The 17,586-nt window shown below is 29.1% G+C and overlaps 1 protein-coding gene and 1 pseudogene across 1 annotated transcript; one reads left to right on the top strand and one right to left on the bottom strand.

Annotated features, from left to right (window-relative positions):
* On the top strand, positions 1-2,957 carry LOC140888354 (NADP-dependent malic enzyme-like; annotated as a pseudogene).
* A 9,198-nt stretch (positions 2,958-12,155) lies between these two features.
* LOC140891993 (1-aminocyclopropane-1-carboxylate synthase 7-like) lies at positions 12,156-14,218 on the bottom strand. The gene is made up of 4 exons (XM_073300713.1): positions 14,063-14,218; positions 13,814-13,945; positions 13,563-13,723; positions 12,156-13,148 (listed from the first exon to the last, which is right to left on the bottom strand). The coding sequence occupies exons 1-4, from the start codon at positions 14,216-14,218 to the stop codon at positions 12,272-12,274; spliced, it is 1,326 nt and encodes a 441-aa protein (XP_073156814.1). The 3' UTR covers positions 12,156-12,271.
* Positions 14,219-17,586: the final 3,368 nt, after the last annotated feature.

Raw genomic sequence — 17,586 nt, 5'->3', positions numbered from 1 at the left:
ATGTTTGCTTCTGATGTTGCCAACATTCTCTGCAAAAAGTACATTATGAAATCACGGCGTTATGTAGCAGACTTGTCAGTGTACGAAAAACTTTATACGCTCAGGTAAACTGATAGTTTAGTCTGAAAATTATCTGAGAATTAAACTGAGAAATCTTTGTGGGAAGTTGCAGTTGATGATAAACTGATACACTGTAGAGACTGTTTAGACGAGCAGTTTACTTCTCAAGTAATCGACCAATTTATCTGGTTTGATGAACTGAACTTGTATCGGCGAGATATCAACTGAATGAGAGATCGATTTACCTCTGACTTCTATCTCAATAACGTGATTTGGGTTTTGAGTATCTTTGAGCTACAAGAAAAGTGAGTATTCACAGCGCCACATCAACACGCTCAACAAAAATACGCTGTCAATAATATTATTTACGGCGTGTCCTTTTGCGTGCTGTTGAAAATTATTATTGATAGCGCGCTGCGCTCTGTTAATAATCCCAAAATAAAATTAGGGAGTGTTTGCTATAGATTGTGCTTTTGTAGAAGTGATTAATTTATAGATTATAAAAAAAGTTAAGAAAAATTAAAAGTTGGTAGTGTTTGGAAACAAATGTGAAAATATAAAAATCAAAGTTTGGTAGTGTTTGATAAATAAGTGATTAGAATGATTTTAACAATGACCTTCTTATTAGAATCACTTTTGGAGAATCATAATCACCATATGACTAGCTTTTGGATTTTAATTAAGTTAAACATAAGCTAACACATAATCTAGGGTTAGAAACAAATAAAAATAATTTTTTAAAGTCAAAAGCTAACAATCACTTTTTTTTAGAGATTGCAAACACTCCCTTAATATTGATAGCGCTGTTAAAAATAATAAATATTTACCGTTAATAAACTCAAAATTGAGATAGATACCCAACATTTTATGGGATACCGGTGGAGAAATATGTGTAGAGGTGTAAATGATTCCTAATTTTCTTGTCAAAATTTCGTTTGGAAAATAAGAATACGGCAAACTAGGTATCCTCCTATTTGGTTTCAGGAATATGCCGACCTCTTAGATGAGTTCATGGCTGCACTCAGCAAGAGATGAGTTCATGGCTGCACTCAGCAAAACTATGGGGAGAAGGTTTTGATACAGGTGGGGCATGTTCTTTTGACACATTTCAGTCATTGATATTCGAGTTCTTACTTGCTTCAAATTTCCATGATTTGGTCAGTTCGAAGATTTTTGCAAACCATAATGCCTTTGAGCTACTTGCCAAATACTGAACGACTCATCTCGTATTCAATGATGACATCCAGGTAAAAGTGATCTTCTCATGCTTTTGTTTGGTTTAAATGTTTCCCCTTTTGTCAAGAATATCATAATTTTTTGTGGCATCTCAGGGTACAACTTCTGTGGTTCTTGCGGGGCCAGTCGCTGCTCTGAAACTTGTTGATGGAACTTTAGCTGATCATACTTTCTTATTCCTAGGAGCTGGAGAGGTTAGAATACATTTACTTACTCTTGAATTCTCATCCCCTTGTTGGATTACATTAAAAATTTATGTTTATTCTACATCCTATGTTTTTTTGTTAATTCTCATACGATATTTGCAAAATAAACTTTGAATGTGGAAATCGGTTTATTGGAGATAATTTGATCATGTTTGGCTTCTTAAAGGCTGGGACGGGTATAGATGAACTTATCGCCCTGGGATATCCAGAAGGGTATGGCTTTTTGTTATCTCTGTTAAATAATGTGCACGATAAATTATGCATCTTGGTTGAGTTTTCTGACTCATGGGTGTAGACAAATGCTCCAGTCGAAGAGGCAAGGAAGAAAATCTGGCTTGTGGACACTAGGGTACAAAATGATCCTTTTTCAGACATCATCCCTTCAAACCAAATAAATTTGTTTACTATAATTGCATTTTGTATTTATGGCAACATGGGTTAGTCGTGAGTTCTCGTCTCGAATCCCTTCAGCATTTCAAGAAACCATGAGCTCATGATCATGAACAAGTTAAAGAACTTGGGGATGCAGTTAAGGTGGAAAGATCGTGTCTTGAATTGCTGATTATTTTGCTTGATATCTACTAATATATAACCACTAATTTTAGGTAATAAAGACAACAGTTCTGATAGGAACCTCGGGTGTTGGAAAAACGTTTACAAAGGAAGTCGTAGAGACCATGGCTTCTTTAAATGAGGTTATGTTGGCTCCTTTGAAATGCGCACTTATGTGCTAAGATTAATGGTCTAACGATGTGTAAAAATATATTTTTATAGAAACCTCTGATTCTTGCTCTGTCAAAACCAACTTCACAGTCAGAGTGTACTGCTCAAGAAACCTATGCATGGAGTGAGGTAAATGGATCTTTTCTTTTGACTTAATTAGTTGGTTGGGACTTGGTGCTGTGTTTCAATTAGTGGTTAATTTTCCTTCGTAAATACAGGTTAAATATGCAAAAAAAAACAAAAAAATTGCATATGTTAGAAAATGAATGGCTAAATTTGGTAATAACATTTGATTCTTTGATATTAATCTTTGATATATATTCTTTTTTATTTGCAGAAGGTCCGAAGAAAAAAGTTAGAAATCTAAATCCTTGAAAAGTTTCAAGGTAGAATAAGAAAAAAGTTAGAAATCTAAATCCTTGAAAAGTTTCAAGGTAGAATGCACGGAATGGGCTTTGGAGTTGCATGGATTGGAAGTCTGATAATTTTTGTACAGTGTAGTTAGTTTATGAGAGATTTCGTATATTGTTTTTGTTGCGACTTCTGTGTTGGTACGATGAACGAAAAAGTGACTTTTATTATCTGTATGATTAGAGTTAAAAACTTGCGATCAATCAGTTGTAAATATCTTATTCTTTTGGTTTGCATGAATGAAATTGGAATATTTTATTTAGTTTTTCATTTCATTTTTTTTATAATTTGGTTGAATTCTTTCCGTAGCGTGCATTGTGAGCTGTCAATAATATATCCGCAGCGTATTTTGCATGTTGTCGATGTAAGTTTCCGCGGCTAGCGTGCAAGATGTAACTTTCCGCAGCGTGCAAATATAAGTTTCTGCAGCCCGCAGCACATGCTTCGGATACCCCCTTGAGTTTCAACAACTTACTACTAGGCAGCGCGCGTGCTGCAGATAGATAATTTGCACGCTGCGAAAACTCACTTTTGTATCTCTTGTTTAGTTTAGTTTGCAAACACCGAAATTAAAGTTTCCAACAATATGTGAGGCCGACCTCACATGTAATGATAAATCTCCACTTTTAAATATTCAATGGGCCACTGCCGGTACATGTAGGATTTAATTACTATTAATGAGATATTAGTAATTATGATTTAGGATGTGTGAGAGAGACTGTGATAAGTTTTTGAGCGATTATTCTACTTTTTTGCTCCTTAATTTTTAGATATATTAGAATAATGATAAGAGTAAATTTGAACATACAGTAAAATTATTAAATTTAGTTTTTCTAAAGGGTTTATCTATTATAAGATAGTAAAGATAATGATTAATAAATTATATTATTATTGAATTAATTCAGAGATCCTTTCAAATAATTAATTTAAAACATTTTTCAACTACATTAATATAATTTTACATGAAATTATTTTAAAATAAATAAGTCTAGGTTCTTGATGAGAAAATGTATTCCCTAAATTTATTAGATTTAATTTTGCCCTTATCTTTCTTGGATAATTTTTTTTAGGGGTTTTCTAAATTCCACCCCTCTTTATAATATCCTTGGGGTTGCATTTCTGTTCATGCTATATGTGTAGTACTAAAACAAGGGATTTAGCCCAATTGGTTAAAGTCCAAACAGCAAAACACATGACCCATTAATAAAAATTTTAAAAAATTGTATGGATTAAATGGTACACGTTGAAATTTGAACAAACGGAATTTATTCTTTAAACAAATCGAACGAATTGAAATTATTACAAAGATAAGCAATTTTTTTTTAATTTTTTCTTACAAGAACAAGGAAAAATTCAAGTATTTGACCTTCTCGTGATTGTGATTTTAATAGTATACATAATTAAAAATAATTGATCTCACCGAATTAACCGAAATTTTAACAAATTAATTAAAAACTAAATTATAATTTCGATTAAATTGCATAGGTCACCCTTATTTCTGAAGAGGAGATGAAAAATAAGTTGAATTTAATTAATTAAAAGAAAATAATAAAAAAATGGCATTACAAGAAGAGGGGACCATGCAACTTAAATAATCGGCAGAGACGTTGCTCAAGAGACGAGTGAAAACGATATTAAATGGGGACATAATGTAAAAAATTATATAAGAAATCAAATCTTAATTTTTACACTTGAGAAATTGTAATATTGGTCTTGTATATTTATCTATTTGATATATTCTGATCTTCTATATAATGAAAAATTTCAATTTTAATGTTTTATTTTTCAAATTTTGACAATTTCAGTCTTTTTTCCTCACGAATGTTATGTGATACTAAATATATAAAAGACTTCTCGATATCATGCCATCACTATAAGTGCTTCATGGAAAAAGGATGAAATTTTAAAAAAATAATAAAAAAACAATGTAACAAAATTGAAATTTGATAGGACGGAAAAAAAAATACTAAATTAGCGACAAGTATACATGTCAAACATTATGGTTTCCGTTATAATTATTATAATAGTTAAATTAACTAATTAAAATATGGAGAGGATATATACCTGCATGTATTCATATAATTAGTTCGCATAAGTAATTAGTTATAGTTTTATACACTAATGTAGTAATGTTCCTCATCATACGTGCCTCATTTTATTTAAAAATAAAAATAAAAATTAGAAAGTATATTTGTATCTTTGTATATGCCAAATATTCTTATTATACTTAAATGGTTGAATCAACTAGTTGAACTCATACTTGATTTAATTTATTTTTGGCTACTTCGATCCATTCCTTTTATCTTCTTTTTGGATTGAGATGTCTTTCTAATCTAACTTAACATAAGGGTTTTGTTTTTCTATTCTAGGACTAGATTGTCAAATTTTAATTTTAACCTTTCGTCTTTTTATTTTTTGGGCAATTTTATTAATTCATTTAATGCTGATATAATACCATGCACGGTGAAAAAAAAATAAAGGAATGTTTGTTCATAACATGGTGTCACTAGTCATGTCAGAAAAGCTAAAAGTACATAAAAACAAATATAATGAAATAAAATTGACATAAATGACTAAAATTGCAAAGAGATAGATATCTGAAACCAAAATTAAAGTTTTTCCTTAGCCAAGACGATCATTGCTCGTATTTAAGATTTATAGTATATTTATTTAATGTAAGTATAAATAAAATATACTCGTATTTTCTCTACATATATCTAAATAAATTTGTTTATATTTTTCTTGATTCTCTTAAGTTACGTTTGGATGAGAATATTTGATTTGAGAAGGATTTGAATGATGAAATTAAAATGACACCTACATTGGGTGTATAAACATGAAAAGATGGATTTGAAATCTACCCAGTTTAAATTCATCCTAGAAATTAAATAGATTTAAAATCCATAGATTTGAAATTCATAGCTTCAAGTTGCATTTGGATTGATGTATTTCAAATACATTTAAATATTTTTTGTTTCGAAAAATAAAACCATAAACTTCAAATCTACCTCTTACATGTTTATATAGTATTTCATGTTAATTAAGATGGATTTCAAATTCACCTAGTAATGTTGTTACTTGAAATTAATTCTACTTTACTAAAGAGTAAATAAGTAAGGTGTTGATTCAAAATTTGATTTATTAACGTTTAGTTGGAAACAATAAAAATATAATCAAAACTATTAGGTTGTGCTTGGATAGAAGAATTTTAAATCAATGGATTTCAAATATATTCAAATGTATTTTTGTTATATATAGAAATAGCAACATAAATTTTAAATCTATTCGTTTCATGTTTATATGATGTTTCATATTAGTTAGGATAGATTTCAAGTCTACCCAAAAATAGATTCATTTGAAATGCATTCTACTTTATAGATTTGAATATATTTGAACTTTTGAAGTAGTGTATAGATTTAGGATTTGATCTATTGTTTCATTGTTAATAATTAAATAAATTCGAAATCCATGGATTTAAAATCCTTCCATCCAAGCACAACCTTAGATTCCAAATCCTTCAATTCAAACACAACTTCAAATCCTTCAATCCAAAAGCAACTTTACAAAAACAAATTATCGACTCTATCGCTGAGCTGTCATCTCATATAAAGATCAATTATCCAGCTTAATTAATTAACTTTATTAAAATTGTTCGAGTTCAACATCTACACACACAACTTAATTGTTGTATGGTACTTAAACAATCAACGTGTGGTTTGGAAATAAGTGAGAAGATCACACATGTTCTCAATCCAATACGTAATAAATAATTGAAGTTTGAACATATAATTAATTTGCAATATTAGATAATAAATAATTGGCATGAATGTATTGAAGATCAAGATATTTAAAGTGCATGCATGTGTGATCCTAGTGCATGATTGCGCATGGGAATGGAGACCATAATTGCCCTCATCCACACACATGCTTGCCAACTAGAGAAACGATCGAATTCAATGTGGTTTATTTATTTAAATGATCGCACGTAAACAAACTGTATTGTTTATATACATACACATTCAAATTAATTATTTAATTTTGACGGGATGATTAGCGCAATTATTATGAGTTTTTTAACTTTTAATTGCATGTTCGGGATGATTTCGTCTTATTCATTAATAATATTAATTAACATACATTTACATTTATTAAAAATTAAACAATCGTTAATCATGGTGCCAATTTTTAGTGATATGTATAACCTATCCCTTAACTTGTGAGAGGCCTCAATGTGTTCCATCGATCGAGTTATTTATTAATGGAGTAAAAAGGTTTATATATTATTTACAACTTGACTAGTCGAGAAAAATTAGCGGATCGACACATCATAATAAACAGAATCCAAAACTATAGATGTAGATATTATCACGTCCAAGGAAAATTGCAATATTATAATTAATTTGTGTTTCTATGTTTCTTTGTAATTTTGGTCATATATATAGTCAAAATTAAGTTTTAAACCCGCCATTTTGAAAATCACAAAGGGTATAAAAATGTTTCACTCAAACGTTATTCCACGAATAAACTGTAATTTTTCCCCTAAATTACAGTTTTAACTTTTTTAATGAATACAAATCGGATATTTTACTCTCCATTGGTCCACTTCTCTAGCTAGTTTGATATTTGAAGCACTTATTGTAAACATAGTTTATGAATGATATAATTAATTAATTGCAATTTGCTATTAATAATTAGAACATTAAAGAAAATACTGAAATCATGTTAGTACTTATTTCGAAATTCGGAGACTAAGATTTGTGAGCGAATATGTCGACATTGACTATTGTTTCTTAATATAATTTTGTAATTAAATCTCTTGATCAATTTGTAGTTAACTAAACCAAAAGAAGTGTGTGTTGGTGTTATAAAGTAACTAGAAATTAATATAACTAATCAAAGTACAAAATTATTTGAAATTTAATCAAATGCAAGGACTACCTTTTTGAAACAATTGAAAATTATAATTGAATGATGGAGATTGATCTACTTGAGATGATTTGCATGAGCGGCGCCCATACTTCATAATTGAAATTAATTAAAGTTTATAAAAGTCAATCAAATTAAAAATTGGAATTAATTTATTAAAATTAATTCTCTATACGCCATGTAGCTCTATAGGAGACGTAGGGTTATACACTAACTAACAAAATTTATTTGGAAAAGGGCCATTGGGGATAGAGGCTTAACGTGACACATAATTATTAACATTTTGTAATGATTGAATCATAATTATTCATATGGAGCGATGAATAAAAGAGTGATAGCGATATGATTTTGTAATCAATTAACTTAAACTAATGGAAATATTGTATTTTTTGGCTTATTATTTATCTTTTTGCAATTTTAATCTTTTATGTTTTCAGGTTTTAATATTCGTAGGTATTGATTGGCTCATTGATAAGCTGATGAATGACGCATGAAATAAGGATGATAAATTAATACAATTAGATAAGGTAATGGTTATGACACTAATTTTTTGTACAACTTGAGCCTAATATTAGACAAAGTAAGGACGAGTAATAAATCAATGGTTTATCCTCCACATATGATGAAGCCACAATACGATTATATATATATATATAATTAATTAATGATAACCATTAGGAGAAGTTTAGCGTGGCCTCACATGCATAGATGGAAAAATAATCGTAATTTTTTGGTTAATTATTATTTTGGTAGAGATTTATTGTCCATATATACCAACTCGAATCAAGGTTTAAGAAATTATTTTATCTTATTTTGTGAGGTTTTTAAATATATAGGATGCACTAAAAAATCTAGTTATCTCAGTTTACTTTCTATTGTCATATATGAAAAGTCTGACTAGCATGGAAGGTAGTACTTCCTATTAACTGTAGTCATAATCATATAAATTAAAGAATGAATCTGAATTACTTGCTATATATTGGATCATGATCACATATTGACAATAATTAAAAGCAGAACTCGAAAGGTTCATAGTCACCATTATGATTGATTATATATACCAGGAAAATTCTGATCTAGGAATTATATAATTTTATGATTTTGATTCTTTATATTGACAAATATTCAGTAATTTTAGTCGTGTATCTTTCAATTTTTTTTTTCATATTTTAAAGAAACAATTTTATTCATAATTTCTCTTGAATGTTGATGTGACACAATTACGTCAGTGCCAAGTTAAAAAAAATGACTACAGTCGAAAGGAAAAAACAAAAATAGTGAACAAAAACTAAATAATTAATCGATATAGATATCCAAAATCGCAAAAAAACAAATAAATATAAAACAAAACCAAAATCTTACATAGTTTCATGTGTAATAGAATAAAGCGATCCATTTGGATACATAAGTTAGAACTTTCCAAATCACATCAATAAGGGAACGTTAGAGTCGTTCAAAAAATTGTGGCAATTTTTTTTTTTTTTTTCTCTAAGTCGCAGTTTTTAAGGGAAGTGTTATTTACACTCCAAAAAATGTTAATAACACTCCACTTTACCTAATTAATTTAACATTAGACAAATTTACCCTTATCATGTCTTTCTTTGTATAATGGAGTTTTGATTTATCTTAAAAAAATCATACACACTTTTGTTTTAACTACTACAGTATTAATATTTTAGAAAGTTTGGGGATACTTTATCGGATATAATTAAAATATAAAATAATAAAAACATTTTATTTTGATATTAAAATTTAATATTATCCTAAATGTTAGAATGATATACGAATGGTTATCGGATTTTTTAAAAACAATATATATATATATATATATATATATATATATACACACACACAATATTGGATGTAAATTTTTTTTGCCGAAGGTTTATTAAATTTTTATTTACCAAAATTTCATTAAAATTTAATATAAAATACAAAATATTTTAAAATTTAACACTAAAATTTAAATTTCTATTTTATTTTATACCTTTTATTTTGTAATATATTTTCTCGTGACTAAAAACATAATTTTTATAATATAAAAATATTATTTAAACACTAAATATTATAATGTAAATAAACACTAAATATTAAAATTAATTTGTGTTTATTTTGGTTTATGCTAATTTACAAATATATTAAATATAAATTTATAAAAATGTTTTATGTTAAAATAAAAATTTTGTTATGAAGTTATGTATATTTTATAATATATTATAATTAATTTAAAATTTTAAAATAAAAATAATTAAGGAGATAGGTTATACTCAATAAAAATAACTAAAACATAAAAATGATTAATGATCAACTATCATTTTTTTCGAAAAATTAAAAGAAAATATAAATTTAGATGAAAGTAAAATAAATAATTAGTTTTTGTTATTTTTGTGTGTTTTTATTAAAAAATTTACTATATTATTTTGAGTAATTGATGTTATAGATAACATATTTTAAGACTAGAAGGTTTGAAACTATGAATGAGTTTGCTAAAAATAAAACCAATCAAAGGTTACAATTGTCAATTTTTAGTATAAAATTAAAAATGGAGTGTATTTAACAAAATGTGGAGTGCAAATAACACTCCCTTATTATTATTATTATTATTATTATTATTATTATTATTATTATTATTATTATTATTATTATTATTATTATTATTATTATTATTATTATTATTATTATTATTATTATTATCTATGTAGATACATTCTAAAACTTATTTAGAGTAACTTGTTGGATTATATTTTATTCATGAGATTCAAATAAATTTTATAATGGAACAAGCTAAGGTAGTGAGTATCCTCGAATCAAGTAGATCGAATTAAAGAGCTTCTAGCGAATGGATTTTTTTATTCAAGGAATTAATTAACGGGAGACGAGTATTCATGTCGTGACTCATGACATGCATGCCACGTTTATATATGAAAATGTATTTGGGTCAAATATTTAAAATGATTTTTTCCCTCGTTAAATATTAAATTAAAATCCCACATAAGAAAATGCCAATTGCACGCTGGGTGCAACTATCGGGTCTTTAAAATTAATATATTGAATGGAAATTGTATAATGCTCTTGTACGTGTGTTGATTTATATTTTTGTTCTTTATTACGTCAAATTAATTTCAATACTATCTTTCAATTATTGGCAATTTTACTTATTTTTTATGAAAATATTGATGTGATATTAATTACGTCAGCATAATGAATTAATTAAAACTAAAATCATAAAAGGATAAAATGATATAGACTCGATTAATCGAAATTGCAATTTTATATTATAAATATTTAATTGTGCACTCTTTCATATCGAATCACGTTGTTCACTTGTTCTAGCTATATATCACCTCAACATACTTATAAAATTAATTAAATAATTTGGAGTCAAGGGGATGAAAAATAATTTATTTATCGAAGGAAAAACTTGTAGCACTTGTCCTCCAACCAATTGAGTTTGACATTTCCAAGAACATAATAAGTCAATGGCATAATTATTACGGGCTGCTCACTCACACGCAATGCTTGTTTTTGTTATTGTTTTACTTTCATAATTCAAATATATATTTATATTTGATAGAGATAACATCAAAAAATTATCACTAATACATCTCCCCTCAGTTCGAATGTTGAGAAAAATAATTCTTTCGACATGATATCGAAAGTTTGAAACAGATGTTATAAATTTTTATACTTTTTTATATATTTTATTAGTCAATGTACTTATTTCATGATATTTAATAACCAATCGACGTAGATGTATTGAATATAAATTTTCAGATTATGTTCTATGATATTTGGCTTACATAAGAAGATCCTGTATCCGATGCAGAACGAGTTATTTACGTAAAAAAAAAAAGTTTCATGAGTTAATTTTGTTAAACAGATCTCCTATTCGATATTATACGATTCATATAAAAATATAATTTTTATGTCAAAAATAATTTTTATTATAGATATGACCCGTCCATCCTCACACAAAAGAGGCCTACTCGATTATTTATGTTTGATTTTTTTCTTTGTGATTTTACTTCTCTATTTTGTTAAATTCCGGTTTAAACCGCCACTTTTGTTTTCTGATAATTTTTTGGTCTTTTTTACTAGAGGACTGACATGGCGTGGATTTATCTCTGTCATGCATGATGCTGATATAATTAATGTAAAGTAAGTATTCCTATGAAAATAAAACTTAAAAATTTGCAAAATAAATTAACAAATTTGCCAAAAAAAACTAAAGATATGAGCCCAAAACTCAATTTTGATACCATATATAGAATATATATCACAATTCACACGTCTTCAGATTTTAAGGTTTTTGAGTCGTTGGGTAATGCTTGAGTTATTTAATTTTTCACATTAAAAAGATTAACCATGAACATTTTTATTAATATAACTTTTGAAATATGGTTTTAATTCTACGAATTTAATTATGATCTCTTCATCTCCACAAGACACATTAATGATGGAATGAAAAAAAATAAGTAAACTCTTGCTTGATACAATATCAATAAAATCTAGTAAAAATTGAATCTCAATTGGAAAACAATTTACAATCTCAATTTGAGACACCAATTCCTCTAATGGGAGCCCTTTTCCTGGAAAAACAAACCCGAAGAAAAACCAAGAAAAAGCCTCCCAAAAAATGAATAATTCAACCCAAAAAAAAAAATAATAATCAAAATATTTCAACAAATAATTAAAAAAAAAAATCATTTTTAACAGATCCCATTATTCATCTTCCCCCCTTTTCTTCTTTCCACAAAACCTTGTATTCTTCCTAGGGCAACTTCCAGTGTCTGCTCACTCATGTTCGCAAAGCAAACCCTAAACCACCCAGGCTCGGAGCAATGGCAAGAAGATCCCGGAGAAATGTTTAGTTTAACTTCATGCAAAATCAAATCCCACAGCTCCAATTCTTGTTCCTTTGTATCCTCCTCCAAGAATGGCCTCAAGTTCATCCAACAGAACAGCCCAGCATTCCCTTTCAAGCACTCGATACCCGCGTTTTTCAACCCGGAAACGATCTTCTCGTGCCTCTTTTTCAGCCTTTCTCTATTAGTTTTCACGTAATGTTCCGTGAATTTCTTATCAGAAAGCATGGAAGCCAAAAGCTGTTGTGTTTGCGAAGAAATCAACGTGAAACTCGACATCCTTCGCGCCGTTAACACGACTTTATCGTTGTATGAGTATATAGTCCCCACTCGGAACCCCGGAAGCCCTAGATCTTTTGAAAGGCTGTAAACTATGTGAACCCTCTCAGAATCTTGGTAGTTTCTGGATTCAAGAACTTCGGCAATGCTGACGAATTCGTCCGAAGAGAAGGCGGAACCCGAGTAGATCTCGTCGGACACGAGATGGATGTTCTTACGGGTCACGAATTCAAGAATCTGTTCGAGAATCCGCCGTTTGATCGTCGCGCCTAAGGGGTTGGACGGATTTGTTATGAGGAGTCCTTTGACTTTGATGTTCTTGGATTCGGCATCGTTGTATGCCGATTCCAAAGTCTCAAGGGTTATCTCGAAATTGTTGGAGCTGTCGCAGGAAACTGGTACGATGTTTACTCCAGTCCTCCACCTCAAGTCTCTGTCAAACCTGTTCAAAATCAAAGTACCAAAGTTAATGATACATCAATTTTCCAGACAAGATTGTCAGAAATATTATGAGATTCATGTCGACTCAATCTTCCCATTAAAAAACCATAAAAAAAGTCATGAAATGAAACCGCTTCATAAGTCAATTTTGTTAGGCGAATATCATATTAGATCCGACCCATGAAAAAAATTACTTTCATTCTAGTTATGAGTCTGGTCAACCCGTCTCACAACAAAACTCATCCTCTCCTTACTTTTTGGAATACCCAATATATAGGCTAAAATAATCAAAATTTTATATTTTTCTAGAAAATTTTGAATGATTTTAATCAGACTATGGATGCAACTACAGCCGATCGAGCATATATATAACCGTCTCCTCGATAGAAAATTTACGCGGGGAAAGTGTTCATACCCGGGATAGTAAGGAGTAGGAACAAGCAAGGCATCTCCAGGATCAGCCAAAATGAAAGTCAATAACTCATTGGCTGCAGTTGCACCAGCTGTTAGAACAACTCTATCAGGGTTGAATTTTGCTCTCCCCCCTCTTATTTCTTCCATGAAACTTGCCATTGCCTGTATTAATATTATTAATTTTACAATTAGTCAAAGGATAATATATAAATATTTTATATATGCAAAAAAAAAAAAAATTTGTATAATTACCTTTCTGAAAGATTTTAGGCCATGATAATCTTGGAATAGAGCATTTTCTCTGAATCCAGAAGCTTTGCTCCTACCAATAGTAGGTGACTCCTGGTGTGTTTCCAGGTATTGCTCCAACAAATCAAATGAAACCTGTTACATGGGACACGAAACGCTAATTAGGAACGATCAAGAACCGCGAAATGAAGTCATTTTCAAATGATTCGACTGCCAAGATCCTTGGAAAACATCGAAAACCCGAGAACTTACTTGATTTTCCGCAAGTCCCATTTGTATAACTCCAGAGGGATTGCATAGTTCATCATAAGGGTTTTCATCATATGCCTTCCACCCAGCAAAATATGGTGAGTTCTCACCATGAGTCTCTGATTCTGCTACTTTTGATAAACCTATTTCAATTGCCATGTATAATCAATGTGTTTTTTTGCAATAAAAAATGGCTATTTGAAGAAAGAAAATGCAGCCTAAAAGTGAGAACAAGGAAAAAAAAATATAGGAACTGTTTGTTTTCTTGAATGGAAGCTAGTTTTGGTCCCCTATTTATACAAAGAAGTGCTATATAAAAAAAATTGAAAATGGGGCCCTCGTATTACATGGAAATGATAAGGTAACCATTGGCCATTTTTTCCCCTTAACTTTGTAGAAAAACGTACATTTTCTGAAAATTTGTTTTGAGAGGTTCATTTTCAAACTATACTTTTTATTATGTTTCTAATAAAATGTTTTTGCGGTCAAATCAAATTACAAAATGCTAAATAAATCAATGGTCGATGTCAACTCATATATACGTATGTCTAATCTTTAAATCATATTTAAATTTGTTAAAATCATATTTTCAGACTCATATTAATTAAATTATAAACATTAGTATCGGATGAGATAAAAGTGAATAAAGTGATCGATCGGTCTTGTTAGAAATTTTACTAAGGCATTTGAAATCATACCATATATATGTTATTTTTTTACTTGCTCCAAAAAATAAAATAAAATAAAATAAAATCAATGATTGATTGTGTGAAGCAAAGCAAGATGAAACGTCAGAGTTTACAAATATAGTACCTTTTTCTCACTGGCGACAACTGTTGGCTTGTGTCATCTCTTCAAAGGCTTTATATATCTCCCACAAGATCCACAACAAATATGGTGGTTGAATGGTCCCCGTTTCATTTCCTCAAAAATATCAATCACAAGAAAATTTTCTTTATTTTTATTAGATGGTAAAACTTTATATTCTTTCGAGGTTTGAATGATTGACTAAATTAAACTTGTATATACAATGGAGTGTGTATATATATGTATATATATGCATTTATGTATGTATGTATGTATTATTACTAACGGATGTAAGTAATTGTCTTTATTAATTTGTGGTACAATATAAGCGGGATGTATACCACCCATATTTCATAAGTTTGTTACATTTATCAATCAATAACATTGTGCATACCGCACAATTTTAGGCACTTATATTATGTATGTGGTGCTAAAGATTAAAGTAGCGGATTAAAGCTCAAACATGATAAAACAGATGGTTAAAATTGCAAAGAGATATACTTAATTACAAGATAAAAAATTACAGTTTTCTTTATTATGAGAGTATACAATACATTGATATTCTATAAAACTTGTGAATATAATTGCTCATGGTGGTGAGAGGTGGCATTAGTGAACAATGTTACTATCCATGATAGAGAATTACGTTTTTTGTCCTGTTATTTGCACTTTTTTTATTTTTGGTCTTGTTAATTGTGAATTTGTATTTTCAATCTTGTATCTTGCATATTTTGAATTGAAAATACAATTATACAACGTTAATAGGATCAAAATGAAAAACGTATAAATAACATGATTAAAAATGTTGTTATCCCCGTGACATGAAAATATGACGACCACGTGGTTGATTTATGACTTTATGCTCTCAGAGGATTATGGCCGAAAATGTAATTGTTAAATTGCAGTCTTAGATAGTGTTTGGGAGAGTTTTTGAGAAACACTTTCGACTTTTTCTTAATAAAATTTTGAATTTTTGTGAAATTTTGTTAAGAAAAAGCTGAGAAATGCTTCCCAAAAGCTCTCTCAAACATTACCTATTAATTGATTCGATTCTTTATGTTGGAATCCGAGTAAACGATGGAGATGGTTTTGTGACATGAATTCTGTTGGGTTTGGCCTCGGTACGTAGCCAGCCCCCCGTGGTGTGGATTTTTTTTTTTGTTATTTCTCGTACGCATAAATATACATCGATTAAAGCTTTGCGGGTTGATTGATGTTGACTAAAGGGTCACTTTCCTCTTTTGGTCATGTAATTTGAATTTTTTTAAAATTTTTTTGTTTATCTTCTTACAATCTCAATAATTTTCATTTTTTTGGGCGAAGTACTAACGTGATACTGGAAAGTGATGATATATATGATACAACTAAAAAAGTTACTAAAATAAAGACAGATATTGCTGACATATGTCCAATGTCATGTCAGCACTCTGATGAATAAAACAAAAAATTGAAAAACAAAGATTAAGCTAGTAGATTGAGAATGTGAAGTAATCGATAAGATGACAAAAAATGAAAACGCCCAATTTACGGGATAAAAGTTGTTTTCCCTAGTCAATTTTGATATGATGCATTTCTTCCCTCCCTATGATTGTTTATTTATCAACTTAAATTTTTGTAATCACTTATTTTAAATTTTACAGGTGCTCATGAGTATTATGTTATTATCCATCAAGTGATATCGCTTGACTTATTGATTGATGAGATGACGAATGATGCATAATATAGACCGATAAATTATTATATTTAAATAATATAATAGTACAAGATACTGACCATTTATAGAACTTGAGCGAAAAATTGAAAAAAAAAGATGAATAATCAATTATCAATGTTTTATCATCCATACTAAACCACGATATTTCAAATTGTAAACTCTTATAGACAGTATGCGTTTTCTTGATGATTGCTTATGATAACCATCATAATTGCTCTCCTTTTATAAGCATTATAAAAATGAAAAAAATATTAGTGACCCAAAAATATGTGCAATTAGGCATATGCATGTGGAGCTCACAATTGATATGCCATTTTTTTTTTCTTGATGATTGTTTGACGACAAATTTCATCATCATTTATTTTATCAGGACGATAAGATAATAAAATAAAATAAAATAAAACATAAGCTATTTCAATTATAAACGTATTACTCAATAAAATGAATATTGTGAGAATGAAAAAAAATAATATGGTTTCTTTTGCACTTTTACTCTTATTTTTATTGGAGTGAAGATGACGCTTGATATATTAGCAATACTCGGCGTACGTTAGCAATGCTAAGCACCATGATAGATATTCATACTCTAACGAAAAATTACTAAAATGAACTATTGATTTCCCATGCATTAGATTCCTAACACAGATGATATATACTTAAATTAACTTTACTTTTGTCCATGCATGACTTATAGCTTAATAAGTATCAATTAAAGTCCCAAGTTTTGGACGATCGAGATCTCGAATTCTAGATTCAATCATAAAAAAAGTATTTACTTTTGAGATTAAATCAAGATCGTAATTGCTGACTTAATCAATCTTAACTAGTAGGTGAAGATGGAAGAGTTGTTGAGTTTCTTACTACCTGACAGAGATGCACTTTGAAAAGATCATTAAGATTCTGATTTGCGAACATAAAGAAGACAATCTAAAAGCTACGGAGGGATATCGTGGCCCTACACCCTAATTAGCTCCAATTATAATCTCAAAGGAATAATATATAATTA

The sequence above is a fragment of the Henckelia pumila genome, chromosome 3, assembly GCF_033568475.1.
Source record: "Henckelia pumila isolate YLH828 chromosome 3, ASM3356847v2, whole genome shotgun sequence".
NCBI lineage: Eukaryota > Viridiplantae > Streptophyta > Magnoliopsida > Lamiales > Gesneriaceae > Henckelia > Henckelia pumila.
The sequence above is the reverse complement of the archived record's forward strand: the minus strand, read 5'-3'. Positions and strand labels throughout refer to the sequence as shown.